We start from the raw sequence: 15,249 nt of genomic DNA, 5'->3' as shown, positions 1-15,249 counted from the left end.
TGGTCAGCGGGGTCCTCTCTCCTGTAGAGTGTAAGCTCTTATGGTCAGTGGAGTCCTCTCTCTCTCTCCTGTAGAGTGTAAGCTCTTATGGTCAGAGGGGTCCTTTCTCTCCTGTAGAGTGTACGCTCTTATGGTCAGCGGGGTCCTCTCTCTCTCCTGTAGAGTGTAAGCTCTTATGGTCAGCGGGGTCCTCTCTCTCTCTCCTGTCAAGTGTAAGCTCTTATGGTCAGCGGAGCCCTGTCTCTCTCTCTCCTGTCGAGTGTAAGCTCTTATGGTCAGCGGGGTCCTCTCTCTCCTTTAGAGTGTAAGCTCTTATGGTCAGCGGAGTCCTCTCTCCTGTAGAATGTAAACTCTTATCGTCAGTGGGGTCCACTCTCCTGTAGAGTGTACGTTCTTGTAGTTAGTGGGGTCCTCTCTCTCCCCTGTAGAGTGTAAGCTCTTGAGGTCAGTGGGGTTCTCTTTCTCCTGTAGAGTGTAAGCTCTTATGGTCAGTGGAGTCTTCTCTCTCTCTCCTGTCGAGTGTAAGCTCTTATGGTCAGCGAAGACCTGTCTCTCTCTCCTGTCGAGTGTAAGCTCTTATGTTCAGCAGGGCCCTCTCTCTCCTGTAGAGTGTAAGCTCTTATGGTCAGTGGGGTCCTCTCTCTCCTGTAAAGTGTAAGCTCTTATGGTCAGCGGGGTCCTCTCTCCTGTAGAGTGTAAGCTCTTATGGGCAGCGGGGTCCTCTCTCCTGTAGAGTGTAAGCTCTTATGGTCAGCGGGGTCCTCTCTCCTGTAGAGTGTAAGCTCTTATGGTCAGTGGGGTCCTTTCTCTCCTGTAGAGTGTAAGCTCTTATGGTCAGCGGGGTCCTCTCTCTCTCCTGTAGAGTGTAAGCTCTTATGGTCAGCGGGGTCCTCTCTCTCTCTCTCCTGTCAAGTGTAAGCTCTTATGGTCAGCGGAGCCCTGTCTCTCTCTCTCCTGTCGAGTGTAAGCTCTTATGGTCAGCGGGGTCCTCTCTCTCCTTTGGAGTGTAAGTTCTTATGGTCAGCGGGGTCCTCTCTCTCCTGTAGAGTGTAAGCTCTTATGGTCAGCGGAGTCCTCTCTCCTGTAGAATGTAAACTCTTATGGTCAGCGGGGTCCACTCTCCTGTAGAGTGTACGTTCTTGTAGTTAGTGGGGTCCTCTCTCTCCCCTGTAGAGTGTAAGCTCTTGAGGTCATTGGGGTTCTCTTTCTCCTTTAGAGTGTAAGCTCTTATGGTCAGTGGAGTCCTCTCTCTCTCTCCTGTTGAGTGTAAGCTCTTATGGTCAGCGAAGTCCTGTCTCTCTCTCCTGTCGAGTGTAAGCTCTTATGTTCAGCAGGGCCCTCTCTCTCCTGTAGAGTGTAAGCTCCTATGGTCAGTGGGGTCCTCTCTCTCCTGTAAAGTGTAAGCTCTTATGGTCAGCGGGGTCCTCTCTCCTGTAGAGTGTAAGCTCTTATGGTCAGCGGGGTCCTCTCTCCTGTAGAGTGTAAGCTCTTATGGTCAGTGGAGTCCTCTCTCTCTCTCCTGTAGAGTGTAAGCTCTTATGGTCAATGGGGTCCTTTCTCTCCTGTAGAGTGTAAGCTCTTATGGTCAGTGGAGTCCTCTCTCTCTCTCCTGTAGAGTGTAAGCTCTTATGGTCAGTGGGATCCTCTCTCTCCTGTAGAGTGTAAGCTCTTATGGTCAGCGGGGTCCTCTCTCTCTCCTATCAAGTGTAAGCTCTTATGGTCAGCAGGGTCCTCTCTCTCCTGTAGAGTGTAAGCTCTTATGGTCAGCGGAGTCCTCTCTCTCCTGTAGAGTGTAAGCTCTAATGGTCAGTGGGATCCTCTCTCTCTCCTGTATAGTGTAAGCTCTCATGGTCAGCGGGGTCCTCTCTCCTGTAGAGTGTAAGCTCTTATGGTCAGTGGGGTCCTCTCTTTCTCCTGTAGAGTGTAAGCTCTTATGGTCAGCGGGGTCCTCTCTCCTGTAGAGTGTAAGCTCTTGTAGTCAGTGGGGTCCTTTCTCTCCTGTAGAGTGTAAGCTCTTATCATCAGCCGGGTTCTCTCTCTCCTGTAGAGTGTAATCCCTTATGATTAGCGGAGTCCTCTCTCTCTCTCCTGTGGAATGTAAGCTATTATGGTCAGTGGAGTCCTCTCTCTCTCTCCTGTAGAGTGTAAGCTCTTATGGTCAATGGGGTCCTTTCTCTCCTGTAGAGTGTAAGCTCTTATGGTCAGTGGAGTCCTCTCTCTCTCTCCTGTAGAGTGTAAGCTCTTATGGTCAGTGGGATCCTCTCTCTCCTGTAGAGTGTAAGCTCTTATGGTCAGCGGGGTCCTCTCTCTCTCCTATCAAGTGTAAGCTCTTATGGTCAGCAGGGTCCTCTCTCTCCTGTAGAGTGTAAGCTCTTATGGTCAGCGGAGTCCTCTCTCTCCTGTAGAGTGTAAGCTCTAATGGTCAGTGGGATCCTCTCTCTCTCCTGTATAGTGTAAGCTCTCATGGTCAGCGGGGTCCTCTCTCCTGTAGAGTGTAAGCTCTTATGGTCAGTGGGGTCCTCTCTTTCTCCTGTAGAGTGTAAGCTCTTATGGTCAGCGGGGTCCTCTCTCCTGTAGAGTGTAAGCTCTTGTAGTCAGTGGGGTCCTTTCTCTCCTGTAGAGTGTAAGCTCTTATCATCAGCCGGGTTCTCTCTCTCCTGTAGAGTGTAATCCCTTATGATTAGCGGAGTCCTCTCTCTCTCTCCTGTGGAATGTAAGCTATTATGGTCAGTGGAGTCATCTCTTTCTCTCTCTCCTCCATGTGTATTTTCCAATCAATTACAAGTTTACCAGTTTTAAGATTTGTGAGAATTTATTTGCTGCAAGTTGAATGTTTTAGAAAAATTTGGCGATGTCTCTTTTGCCTTCCTCTGGATCAACATATTAGGGCATGTTAGGTTAGGCTATGGGTTGAACTAGATGGACTTATAGTCTTCCTTCAACCTTAATAGCTATGTACCGTATTTTTCGGACTATAAGACGCACCAGACCATAAGACGCACCCCAAATTTGGTGTGAAAATTGCAGAAAAAAAGATTTTTTATAACATGGGGGTCCGTCTTATTGTCCGAATTTACAGTATCTTATGGCGGTGGCAGAGCAGGGTCACAGGAGGCAAGGTGTTGGCAGAGGTGGGGTGATGCTGGGATGAGGAGGTGCTGGGATGAGAACGTGCTGGGATGAGAAGGTGCTGGGATCAGGAGGTGCTGGGATCAGGAGGTGCTGGGATGAGGAGGTGCTGGGATCAGGAGGTGCTGGGATGAGGAGGTGCTGGGATCAGGAGGTGCTGGGATCAGGAGGTGCAGTGAGAGGTATGGCGTGAGATGGGTCCCTGGCGTACCATGCAGGCTTACCTAGGTGGCAGAGGTGCAGTGGCAGAGGTCCGGTGGCAGAGGTGCGGTGGCGGGGGTGTGGCGGCAGAGGAGGCGCAGTAAGCGGGGTCCCTTTCCCCGGTATGGTGATGCAGCAGGCCCGGTATGCAGCAGAGCCGGGTGAATCCTCTTGTTATCGGTGGGCGTGGCCATCTTCCTGAGGCCGCGCGTATGCAGATGAAGCGCTCTGCTCCCGGGGCTTCAGGAAAATGGCCACGGCAGGCCGCGCGTGCGCAGATGGAGATCGCAGCAGCCATTTTCCTGAAGCCCCAGGAAGCAGAGCGCTCCATCTGCGCACGCGCGGCCTCCGGAAAATGGCCGCCACCACCAATAACAAGAGGATTCACCCGACTCTGCTGCATACCGGGCCTGCTGCATCACCATACCGGGGAAAGGGACCCCGCTTACTGCACCTCCTCTGCCGCCACACCCCCGCAACCGCACCTCTGCCACCGGACCTCTGCCACCGCACCTCTGCCACCTAGGTAAGCCTGCATTGCGACTATTAGATGCACCCCCCATTTTGCCCCCTTTTTTGGGGGGGAAAAAGTGCGTCTTTTAGTCCGAAAAATACGGTAACTATGTAACTATGTCCGCGATTTTGAATTTTAAAGGATCCACTGATCTCTACCTATAATACTTATATATTTAGAACTGCCAGAAAACAATACTCCCAACACATTTTTTTTTTAAATAAAGGTATCAACCCCTTTAGGGAAGAAAATAAGGGCTAAGACTATTATTTGGTCCTTCAGGCTGGGATGTTGGTAATGAACCTTTAAATCAGAAATATACTGAAATGTACAGTCGATACCAGTGAGCTTAAATGTGCGAGCCTGTGGTGACATCTAAATGACTTATTCTGAACTGATTTATACCCAAGCTCAATTAAAGTCAGATGATCTGACACTATTTTTGGTGGAGAAATCAGGTGAATGGCGCTCCCGTGGTAGTGAATATAATGAATGAAAATAGTACCAAATATAAAATAATTTATTAGAAACATAAGGCGTTTTGGCTGTATCCAGCCTTCCTCAGGAGTCAGACACCTGAGGAAGGCTGGATACAGCCAAAACTCGTTGTTCTTTTAAAAAATAATTTTTTTTTAATTCATTATAATCACTACCATGAGATCTCCATTCTCCTGATATTTTCACCCTAATTACGCCCTCCTGGAACTCCCTCGGAGTATTTTTCCAACAGCACACCACGTTGGCTGCACCTGTTGGATCTAGCTTATGTGTTCTTTAGGTGAGAAATTGTCCTATCTTTTGTTTTATCCATTTTAATTATTGGTAGTAATGTAAAAAAGTTTGTAGGTACAGCTCACCCCATCCAACATACGTATGTTGTTCAGCCTGGTATCCTGGGCAATCCACTCCACTGTGCACAGATAAAGCTTGTGAGGTATCAAGTCGTGAAAAGAGGTTTCGCTCAAACTACGGGCAGCATGAATCAAAATATTGATTTCGATATGTCATGGACTATGTGTCCAAGGTAGGTCACCGGCAGCTTCCGTCATCCCTTTGACTGACAAGTCTTTCTTTATGTGCACACATAGGGAGAGACCTATTAGTCAAGTGGAACGGGTATTCATCACCTCAGACTCGTCATCTGACACCACCCTATCTCTTGAACGCCACAGTATTTCCCAGTAAACCGTTCCTGGCGTCAGTCGCGCAGTCAGCCTCTGATTCATGCTGCCTGTGGTCCGGGCGCCATTATCTGAGGGTAAGCTGTCTTTAACACTGCACAATATGCCCTACAAGCCATGACGATGACCGAAATAATCCGCCTCCTTCTGGCTCGTCTCCATGTAGTCTAAGTTTAAATTTCCCGAGAGCTTAAGTTTTAGATATGGGGAACTGGTTTTTATGTTTTATTCAGGGTTCCTAATAATATTAATTTCCACAAAGGGGAATATTTAATAAATGTTAACAAGCTCTTTTCTTCTCCATGATGAAATATATGAATAAATGGAAGCTGACAGGATCAGGGAAGGGTAGCAGAGAGCGATAACTAATATGCCATTGACTGGTGAGAGATCTGAGAGCTATGAACATGCTGTATATTGCTTTTGATACACCTGAATGCATCACTGATCCAAAGACATTGGGCAGTAAAGTCTCCGAATTCACACTGTCTCCTCAATATGAGGTTTAATGAGTTTGTCTTGTGAAGCAGTGAGAGGCCTGTGTGCGGTGACGAGTGATCTGTCTGCTCTGATGGCACAGAATGCTCCGGATTTTGCTATACATTAGGATTTTAGCTGGTGAATAAATCATGTTGTGTTGCAGAGGCTTTGTCACTTAGAAGCTTTGTTTCTCAGAAGTGCCATAGAGCAGAGGTCCCCAACTCCAGTCCTCAAGGCCCACCAACAGGTCATGTTTTCAGGATTTCCTTTGCATTGCACAGGTGATGCAATTATTACCTGGGCAAGACTAAGGAAATCCTGAAAACATGACATGTTGGTGGGCCTTGAGGACTGGAGTTGGGGACCCCTGCCATAGGAGCACAAGGTGCCTACAGACCTCAGCTTCTGTGTCTACGGCTGTGCCATCACCCTTAGTGTAGGGCCACACCCCGAAAAAAGTCCGATTAGACTTTTGATATGAGTTTGATCAGTGGCATCAGTTTTTCTCAGATGTGTAGAGTTGAATAAAAAGTTCTACACCTTCTCTATACTTTAAGTCCATGAAAATCGAACCACGCTCAGATGTTAGTCCGATTTTATTCACGGATCCATAAACTTTCGTTGGCAATTTTGATCTGACACTCAGATTAAGACCAGGATTGTCTCCGATCTCTTCCGCAAACCATCTAAAAATCGGATATGTGCGCAGTCCCGATAGAATATCATAGGTGCGAGTGCTATCCTACAAAAAAATTGACAGCACTCATGCGTGAAAATTGGACATGCGAATGATCCCTTAGACGTTCAATATGCGACTTTAAGATTGTAATTGACCTGATGATGGCGAACGGGACTTGTGAGTTCTTCACCCTTACCCCTTCCCGACATCGCCAATTTTTATTTTCCACTTACTTTCTTTCCCTTCTATGAAGATTCATAACTTTTTTTCGACTTTTCCGGCCGTATGAGGGCTTGTTCTTTTTTCTGTTATTAGTTGTAGTTTTGAAAGACATCGTTCACTTCACCATGTATTGTACCGAAAAAGTGGGGGAAAAAATCTTAAAGGGTGAAAAAAATGCACTTTCGCCATAGTTGTTTTTGGTTGGGGGCGGTGGTGGGGTTTATGGTGCCCATTGTGCAACTTTTCTCTACAGTTCTGTATGAACACGGCAACACGAAAGTTTATTGTTTTCTATATTCTGCAGTCTTTGTTTACATGGTTTGTGTTGCCATTTTCGAAGATCCATAACTTTTTTTTTTATTTGTCTTCCGTCGGTTGACCTGCATAAGGACTTGTCTTTTTGCGGGGTGGGCTGTCATTTTTATTGGTACAATTTTGAAGTTATGTAAATATGACTTTTTTTAATGCTTTTTAATGGAGAGATGGAGTTGCCAAAATCCAACCTACCACCCCAATCTTGGCATTTTGAGTTTCCTTTATGGAATTTTTGCAAATGGGTTAAACAATTTGATATTTTGAAAGATCTGACTTATGCCATATATAATTATTTTTGTTCTTGATCTGCACCTGAACCTATTATTTGATTAGAGTTGGACGAACCCGAACTTAATAGTTTGGGGTTTGTACTAGACAGTTAATGTCCGGCACTAAACGCCGAACACGGAATTCTCCAATATTGCAATGTTTGGAGTTCCCGCTCAAAAAGTTTAGATTCCCATTGTTTTCAAAAGGGTTTAGGTTCTGGTTCAAGTTCAGGTGTAGTTCTGGTACCCAAGCCAAACTTTGAAATAAAGAACTTGAACTTCCATGGGTCCGCCATGGGTCCGCTCATCCCTAGTGACAGGTCTTCTTTGCAGCTCATTGAGACGTTAGTTTATCTTGTATGAGTGCTATTTTCAGAGTTCCAGTCTGTTGCAATTTTCAAAGTTTTGGGGGAAGTCCGTTGCACAGAGAGAGAGAGAAAGAGATTTTCCAGCACAAAAATTTGGGTCACCATTGTTTTCAATGGGTTTTGAGTATTGGTTAAAGTTCAGGAAACAGTTCTGGTACCCGAACTTTGGAATAAAGTTCGGTTCGACGACCAGAACCTGAACTTCCGCAGGTCTGTTCATTCCTTACGTTTGATCGTTTGTGCAATGTTGCAGTTTATTAGTTAATTTATCTTTTGCCTTTGAAGCCCAACCACAGCTGGCACCCACAGGTCATGGAGCGGGCTCAGCTGATGAGCCTGCTTCATACACACACACACCTGACATGAGCCGAACATACATGGCTGACATTGGGAAGGGCGTAACATCTGCAAGGAGGCAGAGTTGTCAGTGGTGGACAGAAGATAATTATTCTTGATGAGGGTCTTAATCCTGTAGGACAAACTGTAAAAGAGATTGTGCCCACCGTGCCCAAAAGTGGGCATTTGGGTACATTACTTTTGGGTGTGTTCTTAGGTGGCGCTTAAAAGTTCACATTTTTTGGCACGGGGGTCAAGCCAAATTAGTTTTCATGCTTCGCTCTGACGAGGGCCAACAGCCCGAAACACCGTGTCTGCGAATTGAGATACTAATTTGGCTTTTATCCTAAGTCATATTGCAAGGCTCGTTAAAGAGTTGATTGTGACTTGTAGGATCGCTACTTCCAACAGGTGGCGCTATATAGAGTTAAGTCCTCAGTTTCTCAGAAGAGGCAATTTGCATATCATTTTTTGGCATTAAGATGCTAGGAAGTAGAAGCAGGAGCCAAGAAGAGCAGGAGGAAGGGTCCTAGAAAGTTTTGGGTGCTTTATTAAAGGCTGTAATTGTCAAGTCCTCATCCTTGAAGCAAAGCTCTGTCAAGCCATTTTATAAAAACGGGGCTTACTTTTTTTCTTAATTCCTTCCTTCCTCACTTTACATATGTCTATGTGACATAAAGCTCCTCAATTACATAAGTAAAAGTGTTCGTCAACGCAAAACAAGCATATTTTTCCAATTATATTCTCAAGACATTTTCCAATGCGGCCTTTTTGGCATACCTGTATTTATAACTGACTTTGAGCAGAAATCTGTCTATATTATGGGTGTAAATAAAAAAAAAACTGCTGTAAAGTTTTAGAAATTGCCTTTCATCTGCCACTAGGTGTCACTATTACCCTTGATGTCAATGGAAAATTTTTCCAGCCAAATAGTTTTTATAGCAAATGCAACAGTGACATCTAAAGGCAACATGTGCATACTGCAGGCAATCAAGAAAAAGAAAACAAATAGGTATATATAGGATCCTAAAATAAACCTGAAAATATTTATCCTTATTCTTATTTCCTTTTTACAATATTTTAATGCACGCAGGTTTTTGTTTAAACTGTAACACATCGGTTTCAGCTGCCCTGCATGATACAGCAAATAGTGAATAAAAGCAAATTATGGCTAGAATCTGTATCCGCAGCAATTTACCTGCGCTGTCTATAAATTAGCAGTGACCAAGTCACACAGAATTAGACAGGTAGTAATTACAAGATTAAAATCATAATATTAAAATAGGGAGTTTAAGATTAGGACATTTCTAAATTGTCCTGATAATGAGACCAAATATAAAAGAAGCTTAACGAGATAGAAGAAAGCACAGTGAGTATAAATGTATTTTTTCGAGGGCACACTAGCTCTTGAAGAGAATCTGTCATGATGTTTTTGCAACCCCATCTGACATCAGCATTATTTAGTGACGGAGACCCTAATTCCAGCAATGTGTCACTTATTGGGCTGCTTGCTGCACTTTTGATATACTCACTGATTCAGGTGTACCAGTTCTCTGTATAACCCTGCCCACACCACTGATTGGCAGCTTTTAGTGTACACTGTGCATAGGCAGAAAGCTGCCAATCATTGATATGGGCGGTGTTACACAGAGCTCATGACTAATTTTACTAGTCCTGTAGTGATGATCTCCTGCTGATAAACTGATTTTATTTTAATTACAGGAAGCAGCGCAGTAAGTGACACATCACTTGAATGAAGATGTCTGCTTCTTCTGCATTATGCTGCTCACAGATTACACAGCAAAAACCTCGCAACAGATTCACTTGCAGAAGGGATTTTCTAGTAGTGGTCAACCCCTTTAAATCAATCAAAGTCCACGTTCACACTAGCAGTATTTGGTCAGTATTTTACCTCAGTATTTGTAAGCCAAAACCAGGAGTGGGCGATAAATCCAGAAGTGGTGACGGGTTTCTATTATACTTTACCTCTGATTGTTCCACTCCTGATTTTGACAAATACTGACCAAATACTGAACGTGTGAATGTGGCCTAAGACTTGTAGGCCATGCGTATTTCCACTAAACCGCACTCACTTTTCTTTGCGTATTGTTTTTTTTTTTTAAATGAATGAGAAGATAATTTGCACAAGAATTGGGTGCGACATCGTTTCCAACATTTTTTGGGCAGAGTTTATGCCAAAGAGTGCAGAAACTGATAAGAAAAATGGAGGCTATTGAGCGTGTGAAATATTATCTCCAGTTAGCGCCCTCTAACGGCCATGGACTTTACAAATGTCGCCTAGAATACTTGTGAAGACATAGAAATCATCTCTGTATCTACCAAACTGAGCTGCAAATCTGATTTGAGAAGATCTACTTCTTTGTTGCCCATAGCAACCAATCACCAAGAAGTGATAAATGTGCTCTGATTGGTTGCTATGGGCAACAAAACAGTTTTCTTGATAGATCTAAGAAATAGAACCTGTTAAAGGGATCTGCTCTCTTGAATAGAGCTGAGATGCGGCATCACAGGTAGCCCATTGGCTAGGACACGTGTCAACAGTCACAATTTTGCTGAGACAGTCCAAAGAGTCAGCCTATGAAAGGGCTAGGGTTGTTAAGACTAAATGCGCTTTTAAAGGGAGGTGCCTAAGCAACCAAAATTTTGAGAGATAACTGGTAAGTATTCAATTCTTGGTCCGGATTTCCCAGGCTGACCAGAGTATGGCGCAGCACATGTCAATGAAGAGCGTTGCCCTGTGGGGTCATATGGGATGTGACCACCTAGGGCAATGCATGGCTTTGACATTCTTCTCTACCCAAATAACTGTACGAGATTGAGTCAGCACTAAAATATGTGTACAGAAGACTGACCCAAAGCTTGGGGAGGATCGGGTAGGCAGTTAAGGGGCCAGTAGGTCAGGTGACTGTGTTTTGTTATTCTATAGACCCTTCCCAGTCCTCTGATTGTTATGCTTTGGAGTCAGGAGAGACATCGGAGCATAGTAAATGTTTTTTTTTGGGAAGGGGCTGATTCAAATTGTCCAGAATTAATTATGACATTCGTTTTGAACAAATCTGCCCAAAATAAATTTTGGGAAGTGTATTCATCTCAGAGATTGGAGAACTTAAAAAAAATATTGTGGAGTTGTGGAAGGATAACAGGCGACTCATCTGCCTTAAAAAAACATTTTTATTAATTAGATAGCTGAAATGGAGGGGAAGGAGGGGGACGCAGGTGCAGTATCTCTCGCTTTGCTTGTGCATGAGAGGGGAGGAGGAGCCGCAAGGAATAAACAGCTGATTGGCTTAGAGCGTGTACCAATCATAAAGAGAGAATAAACATGTGTAAAAAACAGGAAAAAGGTGCACAAAATACAGCTTACACCGTATATTTCTGGCTGTAGACTATGTAGTAAACATCTACCGCTCTCTCAGGAGGGAGAATGTTGTTTTTATTGGAACGATAGATGCGCTCTAAATTGCAGCCCAGAGGTAACGTATCTACTAGTGGGTTATTGCTTTTGTGAAAGGCATGAAGAATTTCATTGGAAGGGAATAGATCAGAATTTTTATCCTTCGGATGATACAGTCTGTAAAGTTCTAGATTTCATGGTCATGTGTTTCATGTTTTATTGTTTGGAGACACTAAAATAAGAAAATCCTCTTTTCAATTGTAACACTCAAGAGCATCAATTTGTCGAGAAAGTAAAAAAAAAAAAAAAAGCACAAATCGAATTTCTCTCCTTCAACAGCAGCCATGCTGGGTATGGATCACAGCGGGAATCTGATGGAACTGAGCGCGGTTGAAGCAGATCTTTTCGAAACTTCTGCCGCATAGAATTGCATAGCGTGTCATCGACTTTTTACATTCATTTGTCGCTCACTACATTACTATATTAGTAACTGTTTTTTTTTTATATTTCCCAATTTTAAACTGGTTGTTATCTAACAGCTGGATACTAGTAGGCCAATGAAGCCTTTAGAAAGTTTATCTGTTATATGTTATACTCAGAGGCAAAGTATAAAACTTACGATCCTGATACAAAAGTAGGGTTTGACTTCAACCTCTGGTTCTTCCAGATGAGTTAGAAAAAAAAGGAATTGATTAAGTTATTATGAATTAAAAATGTCACCCTTAGAGATGGGTGGATTTATTCGACTGACATTGAGTTCTACTTGACTTTTACAAAATTCGCATTCTGAAGAATATAGATTTTTTGTATTTCGCTACATGCAAATTTGGCAAAATGGCAACCAGCTGTGGCCAGTATTGGGTTGGCAAAAGGTAAAAAACAAAAACAAAAGACAAATACTCACCTCATTACTCAGCTCCTCAGATGTCCATAGACCTTTTCACGGTCCTCTGCGCCTCAGTCGCGTCATGTCTGTGGCCCGGAGAACACTGCACATGCCTACAGTGAACACCGAATCAGAGATGTGACGCACCAGAGGCATAGAGAACTAGCCATAGAGCATAGGGACAGCGGGAAAGGTGAGTATTAGTGATGAGCGAGTGTACTCGTTGCTCGGGTTTTCCCGAGCACGCTTGGGTGGTCTCCGAGTATTTTTTGCGCTTGGAGATTTCATTTTTGTCCACACAACTGCATGATTTACAGCTACTAGACAGGCTGAATACATGTGAGGATTCCCCAGCAACCTGGCAACCCCCACATGTATTCAGGCTGGCTAGTAGCCGTAAATCATGCTGCTGAGGCATCAAAAACGAAATCTCAGAGCACGAACAAATATTCGGAGATCACCCAAGCGTGCTCGGGAAAACCTACTCGCTCATCACTAGTGAGTATGGTTTTTAAACCTTTTGCTGACTCTTTGGCCACCCTCACTACTCCCTGCCCACTTGCTCAAGTCGCACTGGATTTCTGACCCATTGTTCAATCTAGAATGGGTCTTCTGAGAAAAAGGAGTAGTGCTGGAAAGCCAACTTAATTTTTTAACATTCTGATCCAGCTTTCTTGTTCTACGTGCTTCATTATTGTGATCGATCACAGCTCTGTATATCTATCACTAAGATGTACATGACATGTGTAGAATATAGATAAATTGCAATCTTCTGGCTAACTGAAGACACCACTAGGTAGAGCTTAAAGGGAACCTGTCACCCCAAAATCGAACGTGAGCTAAGCCCACCGCCATCAGGGGCTTATCTACAGCATTCTGTAATGCTGCAGATAAGCCCCCAATGTATCCTGAAAGATGAGAAAAAGAGGTTAGATTATACTCACCCAGGGGCGGTCCCGGTCCGGTTCTGGTCCGGGGCCTCCCATCTTCTTATGATGACGTCCTCTTCTTGTATTCATGCTGCGGCTCCTGCGCAGGCGTACTTTGTGTGCCCTGTTGAGGGTAGAGCAAAGTACTGCAGTGAGCAGGCCCTGGGCCTCTCTGACCTTTCCCGGCGCCTGCGCACTGCAGTACTTTGCTCTACCCTCAACAGGGCAGACAAAGTACGCCTGCACAGGAGCCGCAGCACAAATACAAGAAGAGGACGTCATCGTAAGAAGATGGGAGGCCCTGGACCGCGACGGTGGGCTTAGCTCATCTTCAATTTTGGGGGTGACAGGTTCTCTTTAAGAGTTCAGTGCATACTTTTTAATTCGATATGCATGGAGTAAGCTCCTAAGCTCGCTCCAGTGGTGGGTGAAGGTACAAAAAAAAAATTATCACTATAAAGATAATTAAGACATTTGTTAGCACACAATTTAGGACCTTATTAGTTTAAAAATGAAAAATGGTGTCAACTGGATACATTTGAGCAATTTAAAATTTTAACATTGAAAGGGAGAGATAATGAGGAGTTTTAATGATGATTGTTAATATGGTTCTTTTACATGTATAGCTAACCAGGACATTTTTACATTTTTTTCCTAAGGTCAAATGGCTGGAGATCACACACGGCTGGAATTCCACAACATTGAAACTGGGATAATAACTGAACGCCGTTACCTTTCGTCTGTGCCTTCCAATTTCATAGGCCACCTACAGAGCTTGTCATTCAATGGCATGGCTTACATTGACTTGTGTAAGAATGGAGACATAGATTATTGTGAACTGAATGCCCGATTTGGTTTCAGAAACATTATTGCAGATCCAGTCACTTTTAAGACCAAAGCCAGCTATGTTGCCCTGGCCACCCTACAAGCCTACACCTCCATGCACCTCTTTTTCCAGTTCAAGACCACGTCTCCAGATGGCCTCATCCTGTACAACAGTGGTGACGGCAATGACTTCATTGTAGTGGAGTTGGTTAAGGGGTAAGTACCATTTCCCGATTTTTATTTTGGCTTACAATAAGGCTGTATTTCGGTATATGCATGTGATTATTTTAAAGTGTTTTGAAGAATTACTATATTTAGCGCTCTATGAAGCGCTTTGTCCACTACTTGAACAACCCCTTATAGATGCCTGAATCCCTCTAGTAAAATAAGAAAAGCTTATACTCTCCTCCCACATTGGTGTCATTATAGCTATATTGTCTCTGGGTCTCCGGGGGCTCAAGTGACATGGTTATGTCATGTGACCACTGCCGTCAATTATTGGTTGCTAACTGGCTGATGGAGTATTGGAAAGCAGTTGATCAGCGACCATGCAACTTGAGTCCTGAGGGACCCAGTGTTGACATAATTGGAACAGCGACAGTGTGGCAGATGACTATAAGCTTTTCTTATTTGACTTAGGGGGTTTGGGCACTTAGAAGGGTTTTTCAGGAATGTAATAAAATGGCCCCTGTCACATTATTCAAATGGTAGCCTGTCCTACTCACATGTCAGGTCAGACTGCAGTCTGAAGAAACTGTGTCTCAACTGATAGAGAAACTTTAACATAAGCACATATACCAGAGCCGCAGGAGAAGCGCTGTGAGAAGAAAATAAATATTCTCCTTAGCTGACTGAGTATGGAGGACCGAAGCTCTAGAAAAACATCCTTGTTGCCAAGTCAGCCCCAAAAAATATCTATTTCTTCTTCAGCCACACACTTTTTCTGTCAGTGCCAGTGTGTGCTTACAATGCAGCTTCTGTCAGTTGAGACGCAGGTCTCAGGGGCTGTGTTTCTGCAGATTGCAGGCTGTCCTGACATCCTGCTTGGTTTCTGTGCTCACATGATAAAACCATGTAATTTGAATGTGACATAACCATGTCACTTGAGCCCAGGAGACCTGCGCCATAATCGCTGGAATTACACCACTGCGGGAGGTGAGTAGCAGACTTTCTTATTTTACTCTGGGGGCTCAGACTTTTAAAGGGATTCTCCAAGAATGTAGTAAAATGTTCCCTATCATATAAGTTAAATGGCAGCTCGTCCTAGTCACATGTCAGGATGGCTACATTCTGAAGAAACACCGCTCCTGAGTTCCGGTTCGTGTTTCAACTGACAGGATCTGTATCATAAGCACATATACTGGAGCTGCCAGAGAAGAGCTGTGACAGGAGAAGCAATAAATCTCCATCAGCTGACTGAGCACAAAGGACTGAGGCTGAAGAAGAAATCTTTTGTGCTCAGGCAGCCAAGGAGATTTATTTCTTCTCTGGCTCCTGTAT

General features: G+C 44.1%; 1 protein-coding gene across 17 annotated transcripts in view; it reads left to right on the top strand.

The window, feature by feature from the left end:
* Positions 1-15,249, top strand: part of NRXN1 (neurexin 1) — a 1,975,072-nt gene that overhangs the window by 1,058,776 nt on the left and 901,047 nt on the right. For all 17 annotated transcript variants that reach the window (XM_069768660.1, XM_069768673.1, XM_069768667.1 and 14 more), the window contains one exon: positions 13,584-13,965. In XM_069768660.1, the coding sequence (XP_069624761.1) occupies positions 13,584-13,965 (382 nt within the window). The remainder of the gene's footprint in view (positions 1-13,583; positions 13,966-15,249) is intronic.

This window comes from Ranitomeya imitator, chromosome 5 (genome assembly GCF_032444005.1).
Source record: "Ranitomeya imitator isolate aRanImi1 chromosome 5, aRanImi1.pri, whole genome shotgun sequence".
In the NCBI taxonomy this organism is placed as follows: Eukaryota; Metazoa; Chordata; class Amphibia; order Anura; family Dendrobatidae; genus Ranitomeya; species Ranitomeya imitator.
The sequence above is the reverse complement of the archived record's forward strand: the minus strand, read 5'-3'. Positions and strand labels throughout refer to the sequence as shown.